This window comes from Neoarius graeffei, chromosome 24 (assembly GCF_027579695.1).
Source record: "Neoarius graeffei isolate fNeoGra1 chromosome 24, fNeoGra1.pri, whole genome shotgun sequence".
NCBI lineage: Eukaryota > Metazoa > Chordata > Actinopteri > Siluriformes > Ariidae > Neoarius > Neoarius graeffei.
In genome coordinates, this window is record NC_083592.1 from 60,669,067 (window position 1) to 60,691,221 (window position 22,155).

At 43.1% G+C, this 22,155-nt stretch overlaps 2 protein-coding genes across 5 annotated transcripts in view; one reads left to right on the forward strand and one right to left on the reverse strand.

Annotated features, from left to right (window-relative positions):
* The first annotated feature begins 5,313 nt into the window (after positions 1–5,313).
* On the forward strand, positions 5,314–10,900 carry gstt2 (glutathione S-transferase theta 2). Its single transcript, XM_060907589.1, has 5 exons — positions 5,314–5,437; positions 5,581–5,668; positions 5,884–6,034; positions 7,168–7,344; positions 10,454–10,900. The coding sequence occupies exons 1-5, from the start codon at positions 5,329–5,331 to the stop codon at positions 10,598–10,600; spliced, it is 672 nt and encodes a 223-aa protein (XP_060763572.1). The 5' UTR covers positions 5,314–5,328; the 3' UTR covers positions 10,601–10,900.
* A 234-nt stretch (positions 10,901–11,134) lies between these two features.
* Positions 11,135–22,155, reverse strand: part of chek2 (checkpoint kinase 2) — a 49,467-nt gene continuing 38,446 nt past the window's right edge. For all 4 annotated transcript variants that reach the window (XM_060907587.1, XM_060907585.1, XM_060907584.1 and 1 more), the window contains exons 6-15: positions 21,859–21,955; positions 21,696–21,749; positions 21,544–21,608; positions 15,420–15,519; positions 14,956–15,042; positions 13,094–13,257; positions 12,847–12,962; positions 11,868–11,953; positions 11,658–11,786; positions 11,135–11,314 (exon numbers count right to left, since the gene is read on the reverse strand). In XM_060907587.1, coding sequence (XP_060763570.1) covers positions 11,255–11,314; positions 11,658–11,786; positions 11,868–11,953; positions 12,847–12,962; positions 13,094–13,257; positions 14,956–15,042; positions 15,420–15,519; positions 21,544–21,608; positions 21,696–21,749; positions 21,859–21,955 — 958 coding nt within the window. In that variant the 3' untranslated portion in view covers positions 11,135–11,254. The remainder of the gene's footprint in view (positions 11,315–11,657; positions 11,787–11,867; positions 11,954–12,846; positions 12,963–13,093; positions 13,258–14,955; positions 15,043–15,419; positions 15,520–21,543; positions 21,609–21,695; positions 21,750–21,858; positions 21,956–22,155) is intronic.

Genomic DNA, 22,155 nt, shown 5'->3' on the forward strand with positions numbered 1-22,155 from the left:
TATTTGTGTTTGTAAATCATGAGAACTTGTTTCCATGGTTACATTTAGCATCCTAAACAAATGCCACCTGATAGGGAGCACATAACACAAAGCAAACTATTTAAATGCAGTCTGTATGAAAGGTGATGGCTGTAACTATTACTCATGTTCAGGTTGAGCTTTTGGCTGTGAGCTGCGATCAGAGAATCTGCATGAATCAGTAAAGAGTTCAGGGATAGAAACAAAAACAATGAGGATTGAAAGGAAAACCTCAGGTGCCAATACTAATGGATAAACTTCCCTCTTCAACCAATCAGCATTCATCTGACACACAGCCCCATGAAACTGCATGACATGCTACAATAAAATTAAAATAATGATGATTAATAACACGAGTGTTATTAATGAGTGGTTCATCATGTTTTTAATATCAGAATTTTAATAATCCATTCTTCTTATTATTATCATTATTGATGATGATGATGATGATGATGATGATGATGGATTCTCACATTGAAGGCAACGCATGAGTATCCGGTGACACTAGTGATGACTCTTTTCGTGAGCAAAGAGACCAATCCTAGAGCCACAAGCCCTGTCACATATGCTGCACTGGTACAAAGGGCTGGTAGTGGTGTTAGAGGCCTTGGCATGCTTCTTATTAAGTAGACCAGTTCACCTCTCCTCAAAGACCTGGATGCACTCGCTGCAAGTGCTGTGCCATGTTGGACGGACTTTGGCAGTGCTTTCCCAGGCATCAGGGTTGATTCCACATCTCTTGAGGTTGTGTTTGAGCGTATCCTTGTATCTCAACCTCGGCCTGCCCACTGATCCCTTTCCGCAGCTCAGTTGACTAAAGAGAAGCGCTTTAGGTATTCTCGTGTCTGCCATTCTGGAGACGTGTCCTACCCAGCGAAGCTGTGCCTTGATGATCTGGCTTTCCACACTGGGGACACCACAATGCTCTAGGACCTCGACATTAGAAACTTTGTCCTGCCACATAATGTCACAGATGGACCTCAGGCAGCGTTGTTGAAACTGCTCCAGAAGTTGGATGTGGCAACGGTAGGTTGTCCACGTCTCGCAGCCATACAAGAGCGAAGTGAGAACCACTGCTTTATACACGTTGATTTTTGTACACAGCCTTACAATATGCTCATCCCACAGTCAATATCTTAGCATTCCAAATGAGCTGCTAGCTTTAGCGATGCGCTGTGTGGTCTCATCATCTATGGTTGCAGAGTTTGACAGAATACTGCCCAGATAACAAAACTTGTCTACAGACTTGAGAGGTGCGTTGTTGATGGTGACGACTGGACTGGCGTAACTCTTGTCTGGAGCTGGTTGGTACATGACCTCAATTTTCTTAATACTGACTGTCAAGCCAAATCTCTCTGACGCACGGGCGAACTTGGATGTTATCAGCTGGATATCCTCCAAGGTATGGGCAACTAAGGCACAATCATCCATATAGAGCAAGTCATAGATCAGCATTAACTTTGTCTTCATATGGGACTGGAGGCGTCTTAGGTTGAAGAGGCCCCTGTCTGGCCGAAACTGTATGTAAACACACTTGTCTAAGCCCTGAAAAGCATCTAGCACAGGGGTGGGCAAACTTTTTGGCTCAGGGGCCACATTGACTTTTGAAATTTGCCAGGCGGGCCGGGCCAACACCAAATTCATACATATCGAACATAAACCGGAAAAGCTTTAGTGTTATTGTGAGGCCTTCACTGACAGAGACCCAAATGCAGATCAGATTGACATTTATTTTAGTTTTCAGTCAACAAAGGCAGAGCAGAAAAATGCTTGCAGTTCAATAGATTGGCACTGGATCCATCCAGAAAAGTAATACACACACACACACACACACACACACACACACACACACACACACACACACGTGACAGTAAGAAGATGCCAGTGTATTTGTATATTTGTATCATTTTATACATACAGCTAAATTGCACATCATTAAATTGAACTAAATTACATATCAGTACATATCATTTTTGTACATTTCACTGAACTCGTAGATTTACACCTGAGTGTTTTTTTTTTTAACCATCCACTTCCAGCCTGCCAGTACAACCAACCACCATTAGTAGGAGAGGTACCACACCATGCCAAAATGTTTGCAGTTCAACAGTTTGGGTACCACACCATGCCAAAATGTTTGCAGTTCAACAGTTTGGGTACCACACCATGCCAACATGTTTGCAGTTCAGTGGTTTGGCACTGGATCCATCCAGCCCACAAAATCAAACAAAACGGCTCAAGAAAGCAAAAAACTCCAAACTGGTTTTCAGGTTCAAAGTCACTCACTGAAATATTTCCAGTCCTCAAAAAATCAAAACACAGGTTCCAAACAGGTTTTCATATTCCAAAAGGCCACTCATAGATCAAAATAACCTCCACAGGCAAAAGTCCAGGAACAGATATAAGCAGAAGCAAGGTCAGCTGCTCATAATACACCTATAATAGCAGACAGGGACATAAATGAGGGGCGGAGCCGACACCCCAAAGCACATGGTACTTAAAAACAAACACCAGCACTACAGCAGCCACCCACGACAACCAAAATTACTAAGAGTTATACTTTTTATATTATTATTGTCTGTAAACATGTCACTACCATCTTATTACAGCTCCAACATAGTTTTAAAAAGAGAAAGTGTTAATACTCACATTCACTCAGCAACCGCTGAGCTGCTTGCGCTGACTGGTTGTTAGCATAATTAGCATGCTTGGAGGAAAAGTGCCGTTTGATGTTATATTCCTTTAAAACTGCAACGGTTTCTTTGCAAATAAGGCATACAGCCTTTGATCAGACTTCAGCAAAAAAATATTTAGTTGTCCATTCTTTATTGAACACCCTGCACTCACTGTCCACTTTTCTTTTTTGAGGACCACTCATTGTAAAGTTTTATCCTGTGTTCTCGAGATCATCAGTGGCACGGGCACCAGAATGACTTCCATGGCACGCGCTGCACCACTCTGCAAATGTAATCTCGCGTGAATACGACTGACTGGAAAGACGGATCTCTAGAACACCTGTCTACGTGATAACACTGACACTTATAGTTTATAGATCTGCTCAATTGTGTTTATATGATTGTCTTCCGCGGGCCGGATTAAAAACGCCAACGGGCCGGATGTGGCCCGCGGGCTGTAGTTTGCCCACCTCTGATCTAGCAGCATGAAAGACAACACGATGGAAAAGAGGGTTGGAGCAAGAACACAACCTTGCTTTGTGCCATTGGTAACACAGAATGGGTCAGATGACTCTCCAGACTCCTGTATTCTTGCCAGCATACCCTCTGAAAGGACCGGATGATTGCTATGAACCTGTCTGGACAATCAAGTTTTTTAGAATTGTCCAAAGGCCATTACGGTTGATGGTGTTGAACACTTTAGTCAGGTCAATGAACACCATATAGAGGTCCATGATTTGCTCTCTGCACTTCTCTTGAATCTGCCTTATGGCAAATATCATGTCTGCTTTTCCTCATCCCAGCCTGAAACTGCATTGTGATTCTGGATATACAGTACTGACTCAACAAGCTCCTCTAACATCCTGTTTAGGAGAACTCATGCCAATATCTTTCCTGTGATTGAAAGAAGAGCTATGCCTCTGTGGTTGTCACAAATGGTCCGGTTATTATTATTATTATTATTATTATTATTATTATTATTATTATTACCTCGCCTGGGACAGAGTCCACCAGGGGGTGAGGTATTGTTTTCGGTCTGGTTTCTTTGGGGTTTTTTTTGTTAACAATATTACGGGAGAATGGCTGCATCAATCTTCATGACACTTTCAGGATAGATGGTCATTGGTCTTAAATAGAACCTCCAACATTTTGAGGGTCATCCAGTCAAGGTCACCAAAAAGGTCAAAATCGTTTTTGTTGCATCTACTGCCTCATATAGAGGCACTAGCCACTACATCATCATGCTGTAAGAATGTAAGAGTGTAACAGTCGCGCACTGCACATACACGTGTTCTGATTAAAATGACCAGTGAGTGTATACAATTCCCATTTCCGGGAGTGTATACAAACCATTTCCGGGAAATAAGAGTTTGGTTCATGGCGACAGCGTGTGTACTGTATGTCAGCCTTGGTTCTGAGGTTTCAGTTTGGAAAACTGTAAGAGGTAAAAGTAGAATCGTATAAAGAGACTTGGCATATTTTACTTCTGTGATTTTTAAATTGTTCATTTTTGGATTACGCTTCATTTTTGTGGCTACTGCCTCACAGAGTAAATATGCTATATTTACTGTATGGACATGGGATCAGAAAACTATTTTATTTATAAGCAGGAGCCACATGGACCCATAGGGGACCAATTTTTTTTTTCGCGATATCTTCGTTCATGGCGGCACGGTGGTGTAGTGGTTAGCGCTGTCGCCTCACAGCAAGAAGGTCCTGGGTTCGAGCCCCGGGGCCGGCGAGGGCCTTTCTGTGCGGAGTTTGCATGTTCTCCCCGTGTCCGCGTGGGTTTCCTCCGGGTGCTCCGGTTTCCCCCACAGTCCAAAGACATGCAGGTTAGGTTAACTGGTGACTCTAAATTGACCGTAGGTGTGAATGTGAGTGTGAATGGTTGTCTGTGTCTATGTGTCAGCCCTGTGATGACCTGGCGACTTGTCCAGGGTGTACCCCGCCTTTCGCCCGTTGTCAGCTGGGATAGGCTCCAGCTTGCCTGCGACCCTGTAGAAGGATAAAGCGGCTAGAGATAATGTGATGTGTGATGTGTGTGATCTTCGTTCATATTCATCATAAGTGCTACTGGGCGAGGTTTGTTTTGCCTGGCAACACTTGTTATTATTATTATTATTATTATTATTATTATTATAAGCTGCTGAATTGACTGTGAGATTCAGCTGATTGCCGAACACTGTTTTTTTTTTTTACTGCAATTCTCGCTCATGTTCTCTGCAGGTTCTGTGCTGCTGTTATTAATATTTTCAGTTCAAAATGGCGACAGCGCCACCTGTAGCTCTGGCGCTACTGCAGCGCCCTCTAGCGGCGATTATCAAATCCGCTGGAATACAGGAAGGGTCTGTGGTTTGAAGTGTTTCATGTAGTCTAATCTCATTTTTGCAGAACCCGAAAATAAGAACATTAAATTCGCGGAAATTCAAAAAGACGTAAGGATCTAAAATCGCAGGGCTGGCAATTCTAATGACGTCATGACGCCACTCAGTTGCAGTGCGTGCGCGGCCCCTGGCGGATTTCGGAGCCACAGAGCGACGTGTGCGCGCGCTGGGGGGAGGAGACAGTCACAGCTGAGCTTCAGCTCCGGAAGTCGGTCTGGTGATTTGTGGAAGATCTCGGCGCTGTGATCATGCTGAAGGTGTTTGTGGATCTGATGTCACAGCCATGTCGGGCTCTCATCATCTTCCTCACCGTCAATAAAATCCCACACACTGTTCACACCGTGGCGCTGCGGAAAGGTACAGGAGTGTGTGTGTGTGTGACACAGGCTGAACTTTCACCTACTGCAGCTAACACAGCACAGACAGATCAGACACGCACCTTATTGCTTAAAACTAAATCTGTCAACTTCACAAACAAGTGTGTGTGTGTGTGTGTGTAGGACAGAACAGAACTTCAGAGTTCACTAAACTGAACCCAATGCAGAAAGTTCCGGTCATGGAGGAAGACGGTTTCGTCCTCACGGAGAGGTGAGACAGGGTACAGAGGACACACACACACACACAAACTTTGAAATGTGCAGATTGTTGTGTAACCATGGCAACGATGATGATGATTAACAGTTGAATCTGGGCCAGGGTGAACCAGCGCACTTGGCCATGAGCTCATAAGCAATGATTTACTGCTACAGTGCAGATTGTGTATTAGTATGATTATGGCCACGCCCTCCTCCTGAGTCTTACAGTGATGCCATACTGAAATATCTGGCCGCTGCCTACACTGTCCCGGACCACTGGTATCCACGGCAACCACAGAAGAGGGCGAGAGTGGACGAGTACACGGCCTGGCATCACATGAACACACGCCTCCATGCCTCCAAAGTGTTCATCACAGAGGTGGGTGGGGTTAAAGAGAAGAATGGTATGAGTCATGTGACCAATCAGCTCATCAGCATCCAGTGGGATGAAAGACATCAGATGCATGATGCTGTAACCAAGCAACATGACATATACAGTGTGATGGCGCCACTGTGTGATAGAATCATGTAGTTACCGTACTGACGTTAAGGCCACACCAATTCGATTAGTTGGTTCTCGGACTCACCGCTTGAAGAAAATGCAAAATGAAGAAAAAAAAATCAAAATCGACTGCAGGTTGAGGTCACGTGACGTCGAAAACCAATCAAATCGCCCCTTTCACTTTAGCTAAAGACTTGTGGAAGAAACATGCCCGTTTGTGATTGTTAGGATATTCAGTGAACAGAAGCATAAAATCTTTGACAGGTGTGTCGAAATTCAAGAGGTGGAAAACTTTGCACAGTTGTACTCAAGATGCCGTGAGCTTGTTACCCTGCGATGTGCCAACTTAGACTACAACTCTGTGGAGGTGGGTTTGATTTATATATTTCACTGATTGATGTGAGGGGCAAACAAAAAATCATTCAAAGTATTTAGCCATCAGAAGTAGCTACTCCTGGTCAAATCTTTTTTTCTGTGCATTGTAGATGTTCAATTGACTGTAATTCAATCGTTTATTTAGCCTCTCTGTTTACTGGTTTGCCTGATAAAAGACGTGCAGCCAGAGTTAGCCCTTAATGCATATGGGTGGAAATACGATAAGCTATTAAAAGAGCCATATGAAATGTGTAACAATAATGTATTGTCTTTGTTTTGTTTCTCTCTTATGAAAGCCCTCTATTTCCACCGCTAATTTTACCATCAGAGCATTTTTTAAATTTTATTTTTATTTCGCGCTCACTTCATATTTTTCCTGAAAAAATCTGAGAACCAACTAATTAAATTGGTGTGGCCTAATGACACAACACACAGTAACCTGATAGAGGTGAAGATTGGAAAGTTAAAAAAACCCACACACACACACTGCTAATGAGTTACAGATATTCGGAGCTCATGAGCACAGCGCTAACTGCTGTAAACTCTGATTATATGCTGCAGTGTTCAAGATGAACTTTAAGTTCAAGATGAACTTTACTCTCAGGCCGTGTGTGTGTGTGTGTGTGTGTGTGTAGGTATTAATGCCACGGATGACAGGACAGCCAGTGGACAATGTTAAACTGCAGCATGCTCTGAGGGAACTAGACAAGACGCTGGACAAACTGGAGACGATGTTTCTGAAGGAGAAGGACTTCCTGTGTGGCGATGACCTCACACTGGCCGACCTACTTGCTGTCTGTGAGCTCATGCAGGTCAGAGTTTATATCATGCACAACACACTGACATCGTCACTGTAGTAGTAGTGTGGGGCGGCACGGTGGTGTAGTGGTTAGCACTGTCGCCTCACAGCAAGAAGGTCCTGGGTTCGAACCCAGCAGCCGGCGAGGGCCTTTCTGTGTGGAGTTTGCATGTTCTCCCTGTGTCTGTGTGGGTTTCCTCTGGGTGCTCCGGTTTCCCCCACAGTCCAAAGACATGTGGTTAGGTTAACATGGGGCAACCTGGGGCTGAGGTTGGGCTGAAGTGCCCTTGAGCAAGGCACCTAACCCCCAACTGCCCCGTGGTAGCATCGCTGCCCAGTGTGTGTGCGCTCACTTGTGTGTGCTTCTGATGGGTTAAATGCAGAGGAGGAATTTTGCTGTGCTTGAGTGTGCATGTAGTAGTAATTATAATACATTCAATTTATATAGCACCTTTCTCACACCCAAGATCATTTTACAAAAGAAAAAAGTATACCAAAAAAGGATCAGGATGTAATTCCAGTGGCGTAGCTACCCACAGTGTCACCAAAAGGTTCACGAAGATAAATCCCACAGCTGCTGCACCGCCACCAGCGGGCAACATTGCTCGGAACACCGCACCAAGCACAGAAGTGCTGCTGCACAGAGCGCTGGATAACCACAATGTTAAAAGAGCAACAAGCTCCCTGCGGTCCATAGCGAGGAGCACAGGCACCACCCACAGCGCACCAAGACCTGGAAGGAACCGATGCTCAAACTTGGGTCTGGATGTATACCACAACTGGCGGACAAAACATTCAAACAAAAAACAAACATCTAACTACACAAACACAAAAGGAAAAATAAATAAATAAAAAAGCTGCGGTGAGAAGTGGCAGGAAAAATGTGCATGGCGTACTCTCAGCCAGAAACAGAAATGCTAATTGTTTAGGCTTTCAAACATTAGCAGTCATTTCAAACATTAACATGTGACAAATAAAGACTTCTTCTGAGTGTGTGTGTGAACAAGTGACTCATTACGGTACATGGCTGAATTAAGCACAGTGACCCAGCAGTTCTGTACCCTAATGTATTGAATAACGTTAGCTTGCTAACTCTAAACATCACTCACACATCAGGGTGGGTTTCCCGAGAGCCTCTTAAGGCCAAGAGTGCCCTTTAATTACCTTCTAAGATCCATCCTCAAGCTAACGCGGTTTTCCCAAACAACATCATAGCCCAAGTAGTCCTTTAGTTTGCTCTGAATTTATGAGAGACCCGGAGCACTCGTTCACAACAAAGAGCGACTCGCTCACAGCCGAATACAGACTGCGCTGCGCCTCAGAGGGACTCGCACAGTCACCGGGGGAGACTGGGGTTGAATCTGCTGGTTTAGGCTTCTGAAGAAAATCTGCTTGAAATCCCCTGAGTTGGGAACTAAGACTTATCATCGGACTTGCTTGCATGAGCTCTCACAATCAGTGTGTCATTCTCTCAGTCTATTAGACTCAGGAACTCAGACTGCAGGTACAAAAATAGTAATAATTTATTAATAGAAGGTGTTTTGTGGTTGGTGTACTACCACATGACACACTACAGTGTAATGCATTATATGACAATGCAACTTTCATAAATATGACCATATATCAGTTGTAATTATGTTCTACGCATATACCTGCAACTCTGACCATATCATTTTCAGTGACTAATAAAATAGTTTTGAAAGTTCCTACTTTTGAAACATATTTTTGATATGGTCATTTTCTTTAAGAGATTTCATTTACAACACATCCCTTGACAGCTCAAAATGCATCTCTGGGTATTTAAAAACTGCAGAGCTTCCAGGGGCCTCTGGTGGCCCCCGGATCCCCAGCCTTACTGGGTTGATGCCTCCCCCCCCTTCCCATTTTCCTGGATCCGAGATATACACACACCCGCGCGCGCATATACAGCATAAGGGAGAACATTGCCTGCTTGGCGTTGTGGATAACAGCTGAAATAATCCTGACTGTATGTTTGAGTAACAGTGAAATGAGCGGACAGACAGAGCACATTTACATAGTTAGTTATTTAGTTTATTATTTGCTCATTCTTTCGTTTGAACATTTATTCATTTAATTAAACATGCTTGGAATAAAAAAAAATTGCCCAAAAATGTAAAATGGTTTTAATTATTAATTACATTTATATATGTAATGCTTAATGACAATACAATATTTTAGCATTTTAAATGCTTTATATTTCATTATTTTTGGTAAAAAACGAATGCTATGTGACCTCATCGACTGGATTTAGCAACTACTAATGTCTATATCAAGGACGCGCGCTGCAAAGAAGCTCTTGGTAATGTTGCTCTTTTTAGACTCCTTCTGACGAGTGAGTTCAGGAAAACCAGAGGCGATTCTAGAGTCTGTTGTGGCCCCAAGCAAAAATTTCCAGGGGGCCCTTCTGACCAGTGTTCATCACCAACATGTTCGAAATAATCTGACACCAATGAAAAATGTATGAAACCAAAGTTTTTTAAATTCCAAATATGAAAATACAATGGTAAAGAACAATAAAAAACAAAAAAATAAGCCCTCGTGCCCCGACTCTCGGGGGGGGGGCCCTGGGCCAGGGGGCCCCAAGCAGTTGCCTGTCTTGCTTGTTCACAAGCTGCACGTCTGGGGAAAACCATGTACAATGTTCATTGGTGAAGAGTCTCTCAACTCTATTTAGCCCTAAAGGGCAACATTATCAGGAAACCTACCCCAGATCAGTAGTGTAACTTGGCATTCTCCAGCGTCCACAAACCACAGCCATCACACACAGCACACAGTATATACACCACATGGCCACGCCCCCAATACACATTCACTGCAAGGTTCTGTGCCCACACTGATCTGAAAATCATGTTCAGCTGGAACAGAACATTTTGGAACCTCAGACATTTTGTTACAAATCAACATATGCGCGCACACACTTACTTCTACAAGTAAAACCTGTGGGATTGTTCAAAATGATCAGTACACTAACGTTAGTGTTAGCCATGGTGATTAGCATTAGCCAAGGCTGACTGAGCTCAGGTTCGCAGTGTTCTAACAATTATTATTCAGTTTTGGTCTATTTTTGTTTTTTGTGTGTGCGCGCGCGCGTGTGTGTGTAGCCCTTAGGTGGAGGCAGAGACGTGCTGGTGAATCGGCCGAGGCTGCAGGAGTGGAAGAGTCGGGTTCAGTCTGTGCTCGGTAACCCATTTGATCACGCCCATAAAGTCCTGTACAGACTGAAAGATAAACACATCAGCAAACTCTAAAAACACACACATACACAGGATTGGGTCTCATCATGTGGTAGATGTTACGGTGGATCAATCTGACACCCAGGGAATGACAAATCAAGAAACAGGAAACATTACTGTCAATAAATAATTTTAAAATTTTACTTTCAGATTTGTTACGATGAAATAATTTTATAAATACAGTATAGCTACCCGCATTAATATTCAGTATAGCCTCATTAATATTCAAAGAACTCAATTGAATATAAACTGACAGCCTAAATTCTGTTCCATGTTTGGTACTATTTTTCAGTAAAAATCTGAATCCTGTGTAAAAGTCTCCATTTATCTTGTTTGTTTGTTTGTTTATTTATTTATTTATTTTCCCCCTGACTGGAACACCAGTTTGTAGATTTAAGGTGTACACATTACAGTGAGAGAGAGTCAGAGTCAAGTGTACACAAAGTGAAAAGTGCTTCTGTTTCCACTGTGATGATCAGTATCTCAAGAAATTATACACAGACAGAGAGACAGGGTCAGTTTCAGTGATGCAGTAAAAAGAAAAATCAATAACAATGTAAAAAGCTGTTTATTGAAAAAAGATCAGTACATAACACAGTGTATACACGTGTACACAGAGTGTATGCAACGTTTGTACACACACAGGCTGGATGAAAAGTGTGTTGAGTGTCATGGTCGCCTTTTAGATGCTGATGTTTCTCCTTCCTTGTCAGCTTTACGTTTTGATCTCTACAACACACAGACAGGAGTGTGGTCACAACACTGATTAACTGACAGAATGAGATTTTTCAGTTTTGGAGTTTGTAAGAGATCAGACAGTAAAATCACTTCCCTGCATGAACACCACTGACACATCAGACACGCTGCAGCAGGGTAACATAACAGACTGCCCAGTGACTTACATTTATCTCATTTCATACAACTGAGCAGTTGAGGGTCCTGTAGGTGGGTCTTGAACTCAGAACCTTCCAATCAGTTGTCCAATGTTTTAACCACTGCCCTGGATTAACGAGATCCAGCCTTCTACTTCCTGTTCAACAACAAAACGTGTGTGTGTGTGTGTGTGTCTCACTCTCTGTGGTTGTTCAGGTTGTGATGGCCCTGACTGTGGTAGTCCTGCACGCGATGGTCCCGGGTGTATTGGTTCATTGGGCTGTGTTGGGTACATCAGACTCAGTGCCATCTGCTTGATCTCCTCATCCTAGTCAGATAGACAGATGTCTGAGAACTGATGGAGTTGGACAGACAGAAACATGTCTCTCTCTTTTTCCATCACTCTTACATTAATCCACGGGTGCTGCAGTGCCTCCGAAATACTCAGGCGTTTATTTGGATCCACAACCAGCAGCTTCTTCACCAGATCTTTTGCTAAAACAGAACAATAAAATAGACACCAATATAATGCCATAAAAACACTACGATAAAATACAATGGAATATAATAGAAAATAAAATCATACCAGGGCAAAAATATGAATATTTATTATTATATCGAAGAATATATTACAGCTCAACAAACTGTCCACAGTGTGTTTGTAACGTATTCAGAGCCCTTCAGTGTTTGCACACTTTATGCTGTAGATTTAATTTGAATTACGTTAATATTCTGCCCATGAATCTACACACAATAATCCATAACGACAAACCAAAAAAATAAATTAGAATTGAAACAATCAATATAGAAAACTTCAATCTGACTGTCCGGCCAAACGCAGTAACCAGGGCAGAAGGGTGTTGGTCAGGGAGGTGACCACAAACTCAATGGCCATTCAAACAGCACTTCAGAAGTCCTCCACAGAGACTGGGGAATGTGCCGGAAGGACAAGCGTCTCAAATACTCCATCGACCAGGCCTTTACAGTAGCCAGACGAGACAGAAACCACTCCTGAGTGAATGGCAGATGGAAGGCACTTACTGTAAAGGGCTCTGAGTGCAGGAGGCAAAGGATTCGCTGAATTATACCATCAAGTGGTTAATACCATCCCTACGGTGAAGCATGGTGATAGCAGCATCGTGGTATGGGGGTCATTCAGGGGGTTGAGCTAAGTCAGAAACGAGTGAAAGACGAATGCAGTCAATTTCAGAGTGGTCCTGAGAAAGAAACCCTGCTCACACATTCAGACGACCCCAGGAGCGAAGGTTCACCTTTCAGCCTGACATCACCATGAAGCAAAGAACCAAGACAACGCTGCCGTGGAGCGTGTTAGTATGTTTTAGAGTGTATGTGTGTGTTAGTGAGTTTTGGAGTGTGTAAGTGTTTACCTTGGGTGGAGACAGACTCCCAGCGTGAACGAATAAAGCAGTAATGACCGCTGATGATCTGATCGCGCACTGACATGGAGCTTGACTCACTGTTAAACGGAGGATAACCACCCAGACTGAGAGAGACAGACAGGACACACACACACACACACACACACACCATGTTTATTTTCTGATTTTTGTGGTGTTATTCTATCTTACATGACCAGCACACATTTTGTGTGTGTGTGTGTGTGTGTGTGTGTACCAGATGAACAGCAGCACTCCAAGGCTCCAGCAGTCCACAGTGTGTGTGTATCCTCCTGTGGCGTCAGCAGTGAACACTTCAGGAGCTAAAAATGTAGGAGTTCCACACAGAGTCTTCATCAGACTCGACTCCTCCAGAATCTTCGACTGGTTAAAGTCTGTAATCTAAAATACACACACTTGAGATAAGTAGGAGTCTGTTGTGTATATCGACAGATTGGTGTGTATGAGTGATGTTCGGGTGAATCAGTGTGAGCGCTGAGAGTTTTAACTGAAACCCAATTAATTCGTGTGAACCAATGACCAAAATGATTCCCTTGAATCAAAGAATAACACATTTTATATCATTACACTGAGGTTTGTCAACTCCAACTGCCATAACTACACTGAAACATCGTTACAACATATACCATATGGTCAAAAGTATGTGCCCTCTGACCATCACACCAGTGTGTGTTTCTTCCCCAAACTGTTTCCACAATGTCTGGAGCTCAGTTGTACAGAACGTCTCCGTTTGCTGTAACGTTACAGTTTCCCTTCAGTGGAACTCAGAGTCCAAACCTGTTCCAGTGTGACGATGCTCCTGTACACACAGCGAGCTCCATGAAGATGTGGTGTGTGAAGGTTAGGGTTAGGGACAGTGTTTATGTAGAGAGTATACACACTAGACAGTGTTTATGTAGAGAGTATACACACTAGACAGTGTTTATGTAGAGAGTATACGCACTAGACAGCGTTTATGTAGAGAGCATGCGCACTAGACAGCGTTTATGTAGAGAGCATGCAGACTAGACAGCGTTTATGTAGAGAGTATACACACTAGACAGCGTTTATGTAGAGAGCATGCAGACTAGACAGCGTTTATGTAGAGAGTATACACACTAGACAGTGTTTATGTCGAGAGTATACACACTAGACAGTGTTTATGTAGAGAGTATACACACTAGACAGCGTTTATGTAGAGAGCATGCGCACTAGACAGTGTTTATGTAGAGAGCATGCAGACTAGACAGCGTTTATGTAGAGAGTATACACACTAGACAGCGTTTATGTAGAGTATACACACTAGACAGCGTTTATGTAGAGAGTATACACACTAGACAGCGTTTATGTAGAGAGTATACACACTAGACAGCGTTTATGTAGAGAGCATGCACACTAGACAGCGTTTATGTAGAGAGTATACACACTAGACAGCGTTTATGTAGAGAGCATGCACACTAGACAGTGTTTATGTAGAGAGCATGCAGACTAGACAGCGTTTATGTAGAGAGTATACACACTAGACAGCGTTTATGTAGAGAGCATGAGCAATAGACAGCGTTTATATAGAGAGTATGTTATGCACAACCTGTCAACCTCGATTACAATTTCCTATCTCTGTATTGGCCTAATTTAATGTTTTAAAGTAATTATTTTTTCGACTAAAATGAATGACTAAAACTGGACTAAAACCCTTTTAGTTTTCGTCGACTAAAACTAGACCAAAACTATCAAGGATGGAATTGACTAAAATGTGACTAAAACTAATAAGCATTTCGTCCAAAAGACTAAAACTAAATCAAAAATGGCTGCCAAAAACAACACTGCACCCCAGACCTCCTCACACAACATCAGGCTCTGATCTCACTAACGCTCCTCTAGCTGAATGACCCCCCCCAGCCACCCCCTGAAATCTAGTGGGGAGCCTTCTGAGAAGAGCGGAGCTCATTATTACAAGAAAGAAGAATAAATCTGGAAGGAGAAGTTCAACAGGGACATATGTACGAGTGTGATGGTCAGGGGTGCACATACTTTTGGTCATATATTGCATAATTACATCACTTCCTGTGGCTAGGTGCAGAGGTTACGTTTTGTACAGACCTTGATGAGACACTCATCATCATGGGAGGTGAGAAGCACGTTCTCCGGTTTAAGGTCACGGTGGATGATGCCATTTTCATGGAGATACTGATCTCACACACACACACACACACACACACACACACACACACATTTATAAAGGAAATAAAACAACTTAATATTGATATAAACATGTGTACAAGGAGGCTGAGATGCGACAGGGTTAGTGGATGCCAGATTCTACTTTCTCTCTCACTTATCTCCATCTCTCTGTCTGTTCATAGGTCTGTCTGTCTCTCAATCTCTATAGCTTGGCTCTCTAAATTAATAAAAATTGTAAATAAACTGCTGAAATGGAACTGAGGAAACAGTGAGGTGGAGTCAGTTTACTATCATCACCAAATCAGCCACTCATTACTGGTAGAACCCTAGCAAGGGCATGTCTACACACACAGTGTGTGTTTGGGACACAGCTGCAGTCTCACCTCCACAGCCTTCAGCATCTGAAAGAAGTACAGCTTCGCAATTCCCTCCTTTAACTGCTTCTGAGCTTTAATCCTGCTGAAGAGGTCACCACCCTCAACACTGACACACACACACACACACATTGTTCTGAAATAAGACGATTCTGATTAAAATGTTTTATGAAACTGTCCACACACAAGGCCTCATTTATAAGTCTTGTAGTTACGTTGTCTTTAAATGTCTTTAAAATACTTTTTTTTTTGTTTCTTAAATTATTTACAAAATGTTTACGGTGATGCTGATTTTCCTTCATACTCACATGTAAAATACTGATCCCCCATAAAATAGTGTGTGCATGTCACAACATGCTTGTATTTCCCCACAAAACTCCATAAAAATTAAAGTAAAAAAAAAAAAAAAAAAATTAATAATAATAATAATAATAATATGTAAAAATGAACGAGGACATGAAAAATGTGAGTAATGTAAAGTGTAAATGTAATGCAAAGCAGTGTAAGTGTAATGTAAAGCAGTGAGTAATAATGGAACAGTGGGCCTCATTAGGCCTGAGACAAACTGATTTATTGTCTACAGGAGCATTTACACAAAACATCTCATCTCATTATTTGTAGCCGCTTTATCCTGTTCTACAGGGTCGCAGGCGAGCTGGATCCTATCCCAGCTGACTACGGGCGAAAGGCGGGGTTCACCCTGGACAAGTCGCCAGGTCATCACAGGGCTGACACATAGACACAGACAACCATTCACACTCACATTCACACCTACGCTCAATTTAGAGTCACCAGTTAACCTAACCTGCATGTCTTTGGACTGTGGGGGAAACCGGAGCACCCGGAGGAAACCCACGCGGACACGGGGAGAACATGCAAACTCCACACAGAAAGGCCCTCGCCGGCCACGGGGCTCAAACCCGGACCTTCTTGCTGTGAGGCGACAGTGATAACCACTACACGACCGTGCCACCCTACACAAAACATATGGCATTTATTAAATTTCGGTAATTTCAGGAAATGTTCTTAATGGTGTTCAGCAGTTTACTCGGGCCGGCAGTCACTGACCGCTCAGTGGCTGATCACCTGGGTACAGGAAACATTTTTTCTCCATTTTCATGTAAACCATTTTCTTTTCACCTCACAGCTTCTTATCCTCTTTTCAATTCACATCTACTTCATCTTTTCCCTAAACTGACTCCAGTTTTTGACCTTTTACATATACACATATCAATGTAATAATAATAAAATAATCAGGCAGCAGGTGGATGAGCAGGTTGTCATGACGGTGGTGGTATCAGATAGTCATGCTCTAGTCTGACAACACAACAACCTCCGAACTACGTGAACGTGCGATTAATTTGGGAGGTATCTTTACGAATATGAACAGCTGCAGAGGAATTTCACTACCTCAGAGATGGACCCGCTGCTAACGTCATCACTGCTGGAGACTATGACCTCAACATCAGTGCGTAGCGGCAGCGGCTCCGGATCAGTGCGTGGTTCGGCGAAAACAGCGAGAGACACCGCGGCTTTACTGAGGAGGATCACCGCCCACAATACACTCGGTTTGTTTTGCTTAACTCGTTTAATACCACGGTGTTCGAACAAGGCATTTAGCATGTCTACTGTTGTTAGCCATAGAAGAACACTCTACTTCTTGAGTACTTGTATGTTGCTTCTTGCTGGTGATATTTGTCCAAATCCGGGTCCTGCACACCACCTGACTGTGGCAACATCCAACGTGAGAAGTCTGAATCCCAACTGTGGCCAAGGAGCAGCCAAACTTGGCGAACTTGAACTTCACTTACAAAACGAAAACATTTCCATCATCGGATTAACTGAAACATGGTTCAACGACTCTGTGCTAGACTCTGACATCAACATACCTGGGTACACTACACTGTTTAGGAAAGATCGCAAAGGCCAAGTCGGAGGCGGGGTAGCATTACTCGCCAATGATCGCCTTGTCTGCAAACGCAGACCTGACCTTGAGTCATGCAGCAGCCACTGGCAGGACCTGTGGATTGAGACTCATGTGGGCGGACACAAGGTCTTCGTAGCTTGTGTTTACAGACCTCCATCTGCTCCAGAGAACTTTTATGAGCAATTTGAACAAAGCGTTTCCAGAGCATCGACAGAAAAGGGACAGGTAGTCATCGTCGGTGACTTCAATTGCCATCACACAGCCTGGGGAGGATCGACTACCGACCAAAATGGACACCTTCTAGCGGACATAATTGACAGATATGGACTCTATCAATCCCAACACGAGGGTACAAGGTTAACACAAACTAGCAGTAGTGTACTAGATTTGATTATGTTATCTGACCCTGGTAGAATCAATCCTATGTATACACTAGCTCCCCTAGCTACCTCCGATCATTGTTTAGTAGTATGTAAATTGAATATGCATTTACCTAGTAACAACGTAAAGCGACATATATGGATGTACGATAAGGCAAACTTTGATACTTTTCGGCACGAGTTACGAAAAGCCAACTGGTCCTCATGTATGACAGGTCATGTTGATGATATGTGGTATAACTGGAAAACTAAATTTCTCAAAATTGCTAGAAATACAATTCCAAACAAAATGGTCAAAGTAGGTGGCCGAGCCCATAAGCCCTGGATAACCCCTGATTTATTAGATATGATTAGACAGAAGACTGAACTTTACCAAGTTTATAAGGCGTCCCGAACACAGGAGAACTGGGCAAATTACACCATGTACAAGAACACACTGACTTCTGAACTCCGCAAAGCCGAGCAAGAGTACTACGCGTCCATAGGCGACAAGATCAGAATGGATCAAAACTATTTTGGTCAGTACTGAGCAGGCTGACTGGAAAGGGAAGGACGAACATTCCAGCACTTTTAAATCAGGGTTTACTAGTCAACAAAGACAGGGACAAAGCCGAACTCTTAAACCACTTGTTCGTTAATGTTACCAAGGACTCGAAGCATCCTGACAGGACAAAGAGACTCCCAATGTTTACTTTTGAACAACTCCGTGTACTCCAGTTCTCGAGAGATGCCCTCAAGGTACTTCAGAACCTTCATACAAACAAAGCAACGGGCCTGGATGGTATTTCGAACAGACTACTCAAGGAGGCTGCGCCTGAAATATGTACTTCCTTAAAGGAATTGTTCAACCATTCACTGGACTCTGGAGTATTCCCCACTGAATGGAAACAGTGTAACATCACCCCTGTTTACAAGAAGGGCGACCGAACAGACCCCCAGAACTACAGACCGATCGCCCTACTACCAACTGTTGCCAAAGTTCTTGAAAGACTGGTCCATAACCACCTGTACGCTCATCTGGAAAGTATCAACCTCTTTAACAAACACCAGTCTGGATTCAAAAAGGGAGATGGTACTGTGTTTCAGCTGATATGCCTAGTGGACGACTGAGCGAAATCCATCGAAGACCCAGACATAGCTTGTACTGCGGCTGTATTTCTCGATGTCAGACATGCATTTGACACGGTTTGGCGCCAAGGGCTTATCTACAAGCTGACCCGCTATGGTGTAGGAGGACCGCTGATCCACTGGTTCTACAGCTATCTAATGGACCGTCAACAGCGTGTCATCATTAACGGTGTTTCATCCTCCTGGGGGCAACAGTAACAGGAGTGCCACAAGGGAGTATACTGGGACCTTTACTTTTCCTTGTATATCTCAATGACATCAAAGACCTTCCTTGCAAGTCAAACATTAACTGCTTTGCAGACGACACCTCATTGTACAATTCAGCAAAAACCGCCCAGGAAGTAGCTGACACCATCAATGCAGACCTGCGTACTGTCTCTACCTGGTTTTTAAACTGGGGTCTTGAACTTCACCCAGATAAATGTAAGGTTGTTTGCATCAAGTCAGACCATAAGAATGTACAGCTACCATCTATTTCCATCCTTGGAAAAGTTGTCGAACAAGTGTCGTCATACACTCACCTTGGAGTCACCATCCATCAGTCCCTGATATGGAATGAACATGTACAAGCGCAAACTAGCAAAGCCAGGAAACTCTTAGGTGCTCTCTGCAAACTTAAGGGAAAGTTAAGTAGGGAGGCCCTTGAGTCAGCCTACAACGCCATGATACGATCTAAGTTAGAATACGCATCAGTACTACTGGGAGATCTCAGTAGTACAACAAGTAAGATGCTTGACAAAGTGCAATACCATGCAGGCTGCCTTATAACTGGAGCCATGAAGGGGACCCCCAGTACCAGCCTTGCACAAGAACTTGAATGGGACAGTCTGGCCACTAGGAGGCACTATCATTCCATTGTGATAATGTACAAGCTCATGAATGGACTGGTACCAGTACACCTGCAGTCACTCATCCCCTCAACAAGAGGCAAACAGAGAACGACTCGACTTCAGCTCCGCAACACAACTCATCTTCACGTACCCCGCTGTAGAACAAAGTTGTACAGGTCCACCTTCATTCCACATACATCAACTCTTTGGAATCAACTTCCACAGAGACTGAAGGACACCAACAACATAAATACCTTCAAGAGAATGTGCAAGGACTATCTCTTGACTCCAAGGCAACACCAGGCGTACAGAAGACAGGGTATCCAGCATTACAACATCCTTGCTGCCAGACTAAGAATGGACTGGAGCCCATTAAACGCCACCTTGCATGTAATAAAGATAAAAGACAAAGCGTGTTCCTGTGGTTCGTCCTCTGAAACTGTCGCCCACTATCTGCTACACTGTCCGCTCTACAACAACCAGCGTGAAGTCTTAGCCACCACTGTTGAACAGTTCACACAAGATCATCTGACCAAATCAGTTCTACTACAGGGGCTACCGGGCTGTGATAAGTGTACAAACAAACAAGTATTTCAGGCACTTGAAACTTACATTTCCTCTACAAAACGATTTGATGTTTCTTCCAGTTAAACCACCCCAGACCTCTCTTTATGTCTCAAACCAACTTCTAATTTGAACACCTGTTATTCAAAGTTCTGAGCTGAGATTAATTATGACCTCTGACCTCCCAAGGCTCTAAAATTGTATTAAGTTTATGTTACTTATTGTGAATATTGGGTTATGATGTCTATGTCTTTCTATGTTATCTACTGTGAAGTTTGGTTCCATAAGTATGTTTGATATGTGGCTTTTTTTAAAAAAAAATGTATTATTGTGTTACTTTGAAATTGGAACTCTGAGTGTAAGCAAGTTCTTCTTAAAGTACAAGTTAAGTTAATGTCGACCTGATGTATGTTTATGGCACCCGAAATCAGCGTCGCTGCCTGGGCTGTCCATTGTATTGTACTGTTGCAATTCAATAAAAGAATCAGTTCAATTTATATAGCGCCTTTCTCACACCCAAGGTCACTTTACAATTAGGGGAAAGAAGAAGAAGAAGAAGAAGAAGAAGAAGAAAAAAAAAAGATAGTGTCCACCAAAAGAGGGTCAGGATGTAATTCCAATGGCGTAACTACCACAGTCCCACCAGGTGCACGAAGATAAATCCCACACTGCCTGCACAGCCGCCAAGCAACATCACTCGGAACACCGTGCCATAGATCCACAAAGTGAGCACAGAAGCAGCGCCAGTATGTCCCAAACCACCTGCACAGCCACTGTGATGCCGCCAGGCAACATCGCTCGAAACACCGCGCCAAGCACAGAAGCACCGCTGCACAGAGCTCTGGACAACCACGATGTTAAAAGAGCAACGAGCTCACTGCAGTCCATAGCAAGGAGCACAGGCATCACCCACGGTGAACCAAGACTTGAAGGAAATGATGCCAAACCTGGGTCCGGAGCTACACCACAACCGGTGGACAAAACATTCAAACAAAAAACATCAAACTATACAAAACACAAAGAAGAAAAACAAAAGGAAAAATAAAAAACAAAAAGCTCCGGTGAGAAGCGGCAGCCAAAACGCACATGGCGTACTCTCAACCAGAAAATGAGGCCTATTGTGATTAATAACCCAACATGAGTAACAGTGTAAGGACGTGGAGTAATAATGTGAGAGAAATGCCAGTGTGTATGCTGAATATCTGATTTTGCTTACGGTGCATAGCAACAGTTGCTAAATAGTGATTGGCAAGCCAACAAAAGAAGGCAGGGCTTAGAACTGATGAAGAAACACTAATACTCACTACTCTAAGACGATGTAGTAGGAATCCTGCGTCTGATAGAAATCTTCTGTTCGGATTAAACACGGCTGCACAGAAAAATAAAATGATTAGTGTAAATATTAATGAGTGTTTACTGCATCACTGCACTGAACCATCGTCATTAAAGAACTCACGTGATCAATTTTCTTCAGGATCTCAATCTCTCGCTCTGCGTTACGCATCACTGTCTGCAGAGGAAATTACATAAAACATCTCGAACAATCAGGTTCACTCAACAATAAAAATAAACCTGAACAATAATGAGTTGATGATTTGTGCTCAGTTCTTGCTGCTTACACCGACAGAAGGGAAGTCGTTCTTGTTGATGGTTTTTACCGCTACTTTTTTACACGTCTCTCTCTCAATGGCCAGTTTTACTTCCCCACACACACCACTGTAAATCACACACACACACACACACACACACACACACACACACACACACACACATCTAAACAGTTCAACCTTCTTTAAAGGACATGGGACATGGATTTTTTTCTGGGTATAATTATGTATAAAGGACATAAGAAATGCCATCTAAATCACTGCAGGGCGTCAAAAATGTGAAAATCATCACATTATTCAACTTTTTTA